The sequence below is a fragment of the Scylla paramamosain genome, chromosome 18 (assembly GCF_035594125.1).
Source record: "Scylla paramamosain isolate STU-SP2022 chromosome 18, ASM3559412v1, whole genome shotgun sequence".
NCBI lineage: Eukaryota > Metazoa > Arthropoda > Malacostraca > Decapoda > Portunidae > Scylla > Scylla paramamosain.
Genome location: NC_087168.1, coordinates 23517150 through 23524814, shown reverse-complemented (window position 1 = coordinate 23524814; position 7665 = coordinate 23517150). Strand labels below are relative to the sequence as shown.

At 44.3% G+C, this 7665-nt stretch overlaps 2 protein-coding genes across 2 annotated transcripts in view; one reads left to right on the top strand and one right to left on the bottom strand.

The window, feature by feature from the left end:
* Positions 1-3575: 3575 nt before the first annotated feature.
* LOC135109321 (RNA-binding protein spenito-like) lies at positions 3576-6132 on the bottom strand. The gene has a single exon (XM_064020673.1). The coding sequence runs from the start codon at positions 5997-5999 to the stop codon at positions 3885-3887; it is 2115 nt and encodes a 704-aa protein (XP_063876743.1). The 5' UTR covers positions 6000-6132; the 3' UTR covers positions 3576-3884.
* A 376-nt stretch (positions 6133-6508) lies between these two features.
* The window catches only part of LOC135109322 (large ribosomal subunit protein mL55-like), a 2044-nt gene continuing 887 nt past the window's right edge, over positions 6509-7665 (top strand). Inside the window, exons 1-2 of the mRNA XM_064020674.1 lie at positions 6509-6661; positions 7524-7665. The exon at positions 7524-7665 is cut by the window's right edge and continues 60 nt beyond it. Of these exons, the coding sequence (XP_063876744.1) occupies positions 6585-6661; positions 7524-7665 (219 nt within the window). The 5' untranslated portion in view covers positions 6509-6584. The remainder of the gene's footprint in view (positions 6662-7523) is intronic.

The window sequence follows — 7665 nt, the reverse complement described above, 5'->3', positions numbered from 1 at the left end:
CCTTGCTGTTCACTTCATTTTATTTAAGGAGGGGTTGTAAAATGCATCTTTCCTATGTTGAATTTCCTATTTTAAACTTAAAAAACTTCCTTATTTCTCAGTGAATTTCTTTTCTTCAGATGGACAAGATACAGCCCACCCTTAATGTAGATTTCTCATTTGGAATCAGACAACTGACAGGTGTTTGGAGAAGCAATATATCCTTCCAGTTCCTCATAATCAATCCTTGAAGTCATTAGTTTTATATATATTCATTTGATATACAGTAAAATCCCTCTCATCCGGCATTCGAGTATCCGGCAGCTTCAAGTATCTGGCACATTTTTCCCCGAGCCTTAAAATCAATAAAAAATCAATGTGTACTCACAAAATCGATTAAAATTCCCGCGCGAGGCATACTTTGTCCTCTCACCACCAGAGCACACTGCTTCGCGCCACCCGCGGCCCACTGCACTGTGTTTACTCAGTGACTCAGTCCCGCGTGTGCACTGTTTATCACCTGACGCCTTCATCATGCCTAAAGTTGTAGAAAAGAGGAAGCATGTTGTGCTTACACTTAAGCAGAAGGTAGACATTTGTGTGATCAGCTGATCTTTGTTATGGTAAGATGCGTGAGTGTAGGGTGGTGATTGTGGACATAATTTCACTTCTATTCAAGTATCCGGCATGTCGGCGGTCCTGTTGATGCCAGATAAGAGGGATTTTACTGTATGTAGTCATGATATCAGTGATGTTCTATCTGTCTTATCTGCTACAGCTGATAAGATATTCTATGCACTTATTTTACTTGCAATGTTGAGCAATACTGGCTTTTATTCTGATTTTATACACATAATGTTCAAATAATTACTGATGTTGAAGTACTAATCCTGTAGTACTTATGTGCAGACTATGAAATGTCAAAAAGAAAGTAGCTGTATTTACTTGTTTGCAGGGCCTCATCTACATTTAATATATATATGTGGTCATGTCAGTTCCAGTTTTTTTTGCTTCAGCTGTAGTACATCTCTTGCCTTTTATCATTTCTTGTAGTGTACCTACTCTAGGGATCTGTGTGTCATGTCCACACAGCAATAGTTGAAGCATACAGAGCCTCATCCACTCATGTCTCATCTTTTCTTCCCTTTTTTCTGCTTCATACTGATGCTTATGCCTCTCATCATCCCTTCTAGTCTAACAGTTTTGCCTCTCACCATCTCTTTTAGACTACTATACAGCTCTTGCCTCTCATCATCCCTTCTAGTCTACCATCCATTTGTTGCCTCTCATCAGCCCTTCTAGTCTAGTACTTTACAGCTTTTCCCTCATCATCTCTTCTAGTCTAGTGAACAGCTCCTGGCTTTCATCATCCCTTCTAGTCTCTTCCCTCATCATTTCTCTTATTCTGATATACAGGAACTGGCACATGTAGGCCTGATGGCTTTTTGCAGCTTCCCTTATTTTCTTACACTTTTATGCTGCCTCTTACCAGTTCTAATGTAACACACCGCTGTTACCTCACAGTCACTTCTAATCTAGCTATTGCAAGTAACTCTGTCATGCCCACATATTAACAGAGATGCTTTATCATGAATAGAACACTTGAAAAGTTGCCCCAGCATTGATACAGGGAAAGCTAATTCAGGTAGAGAAAAAACAGGATATTTTGACAAGAGATTCATAATTTATTCATGCCATATAAATGTTTCATGTAGCTGATTCATAGAAAAGAAATTACTATAATTTTATCTGGTAAGATCTCTGAGAAACAAATACTATAAGATTTGAAGGCATCAGTTCATTTTGAAGCAAGTTTTAATAATAATAATAATAATATGTTCACTGCACTGCTACACACAATGTTCACTCATTTCACTTTCTTGATGCACTGTCACTGCACTTTCACTGTTCACTGCACTGCTTCACTGTTCACACACCACAGGCATCACTGTTCACACACCACAGGCATCACTGTTCACATACCACAATCACAATAGCTCACTTCACTGGCACTGAGCTGCACTGCACTCTCACCAACACAGCATTGTACTTATCATTACACTGCAGAGTGAGTGAATGCAGCACTGTTAATCCTACACTGGCACTTTCAATGCACTGCTTGGAAACACCACCACTTCCTTACCAAACACCTGCACAAACACTTCATTCACTGCAAGCTGCTTTCACTACCTATTTTCATGTAGTGCTATTAAACACTAGTATAACAATTAACTTTAAAAACACTATAATCACTGAGAACACATTTTTATAACTTTTTTTTTTAATATCAATGTGGTGAATATTTTATTTTTTTATATTTTTTATTTTTATTTTCAAAGCAAAACTCCACTTCCAGATTGTTGTATATGAAAGAAGCACTAATTGATGGTTCATTAAGCCTTTTTATTACCTCACTTCACTTCTTGATTAAAAATGTCCCTTAATTGAGACAGGAAGGTATTTCAGTAATGGCCACCCTGACCAGCCACTTCAACACCATGATAACTAATTCTGTTCAGTTTCTTCATGATCCAAGTGAATTTTCCAGCACTTCCCCAGACCAATTCCACCCCTTGATAAATTGTTTTACTTTGTAAAACAATTGGTTCTTCCCACAATGCACCTTCACCTTCTTCCCATGCACTTTTCACACCTTGGACGCCACATCACCCACTTTTAGGTTTCTCATGATGACCAGAATCATTTCAGATTTTGAACTTACCCATGAACAGCCACTCCACTCCACTCACTCACACCCATCACCCAATTCACAGATATATCCACTTTGTTTTCATTTTCCCCAAAATGAAGTTGATCACAAAATCAAATTCACTGCACTTCACCAATACTAATGAAACAGTTGAAGCTTTATTGAGCCGATTGTTGGGTTTCATCCACTGCACTGCAGGAGGCACGGCAGCTGTAGCACTGTAGCACTCTGCAAATTAATTAAAGTTCGCCATATATATATATATATATATATATATATATATATATATATATATATATATATATATATATATATATATATATAAACTGAAAATTAATAAATTTAATTAATATCCACAGCTCCCAAGTCAATCACTTTGTCAGAGGCAAAGATTTTGTAATCCCTGGAAATTATTGAGGGAATTTTTTTGCAGGGTTGGTTTGCACTTTATTATATTTTTAATATTTATTATTATTGAGAGAATTGATGAGCCCAAGCCTTCCCTCCCAAGCACTGGAGCACTTTGTTGCGGTTTTCAGCACTGCACTGAGGAATCACTTCACTAATGATGCTTCTTTCATAACACAAATCTCACTCACCATTGATTTGAGAACAAAGACCAGGTGACCACTTCCTAAGCACTACACACTGGACTGAGGAAGTTTTTCTTTAGGTACACTGTAAGCACTGTTAAACCATGACTGCAATAAAGCATGATGCTTATCCATCACCACTATCACAATTTTTGAAGGGTCACTTCACTACAAGCACTTCACAAAACTGAAAAAAAAAAAGCTTGAGCTTATTCACAGCACTCACTTGAATCACTATCACTAATATTCACCACACTGCAACAGAGGTTCACATGCACAATTAAACACTGAAAGATAATACCATTTCACTGTATTAAGAAAATAGCACTACACAGAAGCACAAAACACAAAAGATTGTCAATTGAAACATTTGTTCTTTTCTTTCCAAAAGGAATTATGAAATGTATGGCATTCCTTTCCTGGATGCATCAATTCATACACTCTCCACAAAGAATGAAGGTCACAATCATCATAAAGCACTACTGTAAATAAAATCAATACAATTATTACATGTTTGTTAGCATTTGTTCAATTCTAAATTCACTTATACATTAAATACTTGAATGCAACACTTAAGATACACTTGACCCTTGAACGGAGACTCATGCAGCTGCCCCTCGCACAATGACAATGACCAGGTGGTCGTCTCTCGTGGTCTCTTCCGTCAGGCCGGGAGACACGCGGTGCAGCAAGTCCAAGGAGAAGGAACAAGGAGGAAAGGCATACAACACACCCTGCATGTTTGACTCCTTATTGCTACAGTTAAGAGTTATAACACCAGCTGCCTCCTTCTGCTTCAGGTAGGCCACCAAGTTTCTCAAAGGACGAGTCTGAACCGCGGCTTCTTCCGGAGCCTGAGGAGCCGTTGTGCTTGGCAGGGACAGGAGGATGGTAGCGGTTGACGGGGCACTTATTCTTCTGTTCACATCATCCAGGCGCGACTGGTCCAGCCGCAGCCGCTGTGTGATGCGCAGCAATGGCCGCCCCTCATCATCCTGCATCATCTCGGCTACCTCACTGTCGCCCTCGATGAGGTGCATCTTTGTGCCAAACGAAGAATTCTTTAATATCAAGGAGCCTTGCCAAGACGTGGTTGTTTTCCGGGCCACATCTGCCAGCGTCCTGGCACTTCCCAGGCCATTGTCGCTGGTTCCGTCGCCTGCCTCGGGGCTCCTGTTTGCATGGTCTCCTTCTGGAGTGCCATCATAGTCCCTGTAGTCCCCTCTCTGGTAGTCCCCATGGTACCCTCCCCGGTGGCTGCCACGCCCTCGCTCATGCCAGCCTCGGCCACGTCCCCTCCCCCGCCCATACCCTGCCCCATAGTCACTGCTGTACTCTTCGTAGCCCCCGCCCCGCCCTGTGGCCCACTCTTCTCTGTACTCCCCCTCAAATTCTTTCTTAAACCCAGCTGGGAAGGAGCCAGGTGGTGGAGGGTTGACCTCAGCAAAATCTGTCCTCAGCCTCTTGTCGGGTCCTCCCAGGGGTGAGCCTCTCATTTCCTTCACTGCTGCCTGCGCTGCGTCAAGACTCTCATACAGGATGTAGGCGTGGCTCTCACCCTTCACATATTCTATTTTCTTAATAGCACCAAACCGGTCAAACTCCTGAGTGAGTTGCGTCACAGATGTCCAGGGTCCCAGGCCACCCACCCACACCCTGGTGGTGGGCATCACTTTCCCATAGCCAATCTTGCACTGAAACTTGCCAATGTACTGTCCAGACAGCTCAATCTTGGCACGGTGGGCCATATCCAAGTTCTGAAACCGCACAAAGGCGTAGGCGTTCCCTGTACCTGGCGGAGGTCTCTTGATGTCTATGTCGTCCACCACTCCATAGCGACCGAAGATCCGCCGCAGCTCGTCCTCACTAATGTTGATCTCCAGGTTGCCAGCAAAGAGTGTGCGGGTGGCCAGGGGGTCCTCTTCAGGTGGCACGTGATGCAGGTAGTTGGGAAACTTGTCTCGCTTACTGTCTACCATGGCACCCCCGCTACCGCCGCCGCCGCCGCCCCTGCTCCCAAAGCTGTGCTTAAAGCCTCCCCGGATGAGGGGCCCGTAGTGGCTGTGCAAGCTGCCGCGCCCTCGGTGCTGCCTGTAGCCGTACTCGTCCTGCCGCAGCGGGGGCGCCTCGGCATAATAGTCACTATGGGGCAGCGGCGGGGGGCGGCGCCTGTCAAAACGTGCCTCGTAGCGATCCTCCAACTCGGGCCCCGGGGGACTCCTGGGCCGGTAACTGCGATCATAATCAGGGGGACTGCGGGAGCGACCCCTGGGGGGACCATAGTCCCTGGCGGCCTCGTACACGGGTTCCACCACCACGGGGCGGTCATAGAACAGAATCCTGGGCTTGCTGTGCTTGGCCTCTCGGGCCTCCTCGCCACTCCTGAAGTACACGTAGGCGAGCCGCTCGTCCGCGCCGAGAGACACCTTCACACTAACGTCTCCAAACCTCTTGAACTCACGGTATAGCGCCTCGCGCACCATCTCGTCACTGGCCTTGGCGTGCAAATTGGACACACACAGCACCTTGTAGGCCGGGGGCGGTGGGCCGCGGGAAGGCCGCCCGAAGTCGTCCCGGTGTAGATCGTAACGGCGGCCCGGACTGCCGCCGCGGCTGCTCCTGCGCCCCTCATCCTCGCTGCTGTCCTCATAGCGGCCAACGCTTGACCTCGACCTCTTACTGGACGGGGAGAGGTCTCGTTCCCCTCCTCGCTTCATGGTGCCGGAGTATGGTACAGGGAGGGCAGGTCGTCAGTTCACTCCGCCAAGCTGCGGCTCTGACCAGTCCCACCGCCTGTCCTCCGCCCTGCTGATGCTGCTGCTGCTACCACCACGCCCTCCAGTCCACCTCACACTATCTACTGCACTTCATTTTCTACTAATGTCAATAGGAAGAATTCTTTACTGTATATTATGCCTCGAAAACTGCTGAATATCCAGATCTTTCATTCATCTTCACTTCACGGTACTAGTTTTTGGTGCGGATGAGGGAGTTACGGGGACTCCTTGGCCTATTTCAATGGAAGAATAACATTTGCCTCCGGACTTCCTTCCCATTACTGAAAAAAAAAATTCCAAGATGATGGGAAATTTTACATAAAATCAATGGATCTCCAAAAAAAAAATAAAATAAAAATTTATATATTAATACAGCCAATAATGTTCCGTATTTTTCACCCATAGAGTTTTCATGGCCGGAATAGCCTTTTCCCCCTTTTTTTTCTTGTAATTTATACCGCAAGACTTGTTACATAAATTAATAGTCTGACTGACGCTTTAAATATAATAACTCTTCCATGCGCAATGGTACAGTCCCTTGTATCTACAAAGGTAAACAAAAAGATCTGCCTTTTACGGGCTTACCTCATACTGAACAAGAAGTGAGTATTGACCTTATCACCATTTATTCGGAATGTTGAGGTTGATGATGGGTGTATCATCCAGAGAACATACACGAAATGAAGTGAGAAGGACAGCAGGAATGGAATGCATTCAGAAGTGTTAAGAGGATATAAGATGAGATGGTTTGGTGGCACTGGGCTGGCAGGGTTTGCGGTCTGCCGGTAGTGGCACTCATGGAAAATTGGGGTCCTGGGCAGGATGGATAGATAGGGCAGGAGACTCTCCCTTACGCATGTTCTGTTTAAATTGATGATTAGCTCCGCATTTTGCATTTTCTTTAGAATGTTCTCTTTGAGTCATTATTATTATTATTTATTTATTTATTTATTTATTTACTTATTTAATTAATTAATTTTTTTATTGGGATTCGTGATGACTTCTCTGTATGAAGCCATATCCAGCCAAATCACGATTTTGGGTCACTCTGATTTCTTCAGTGGCGTAAGAGAGTGTTGTGTTCGTCTTGGTGTTTGAGGCGAGAATGTTGTTGATGGAGATAAAGGGGGTGGAAACGTTAAGTGTTTGGACAATTCAAGAAAAGTTGAAAAGGAAGTACAGTAGAGGAATAACAGGTGGTGGGCTATCTAACTTACTTGGTATATTTGCTTGCTAATTTTCTTTGTGATATGATATAGGACAGACATCATGTTTACATTAGTGCAGAAGACAGAGAATGAGATAAAGGGGTGGAATTTGATTGAATTGAAGTGAAAAGAACGGGAGTTGCAGAGGAAGATGCAAGGCCAAAAACAATTGGATTGTTTGTCTTTCTAAAAGTAACTAATGTGTAGCTTTGCAGGCTAATGATAAAGTTAATCATAATATTTCTCATTTTTTCAGGATGTTGAGCCCTTTAGTCCCTTCCCTTTCCCTTGTCCTGCGAGGCATTGCCACGTCGGCAAAGTGTGACATCAACTGCCACCGTGCCAGTATAGCGCGCATTGGCCGCCTCACTTACAGCCGCACCTACCCTGTGGTGCTG

What these genes read in the sequence shown, in the direction of transcription:
- LOC135109321 (XM_064020673.1), bottom strand. Translation starts at nt 5,999, where the DNA reads ATGAAGCGAGGAGGGGAACGAGACCTCTCCCCGTCCAGTAAGAGGTCG.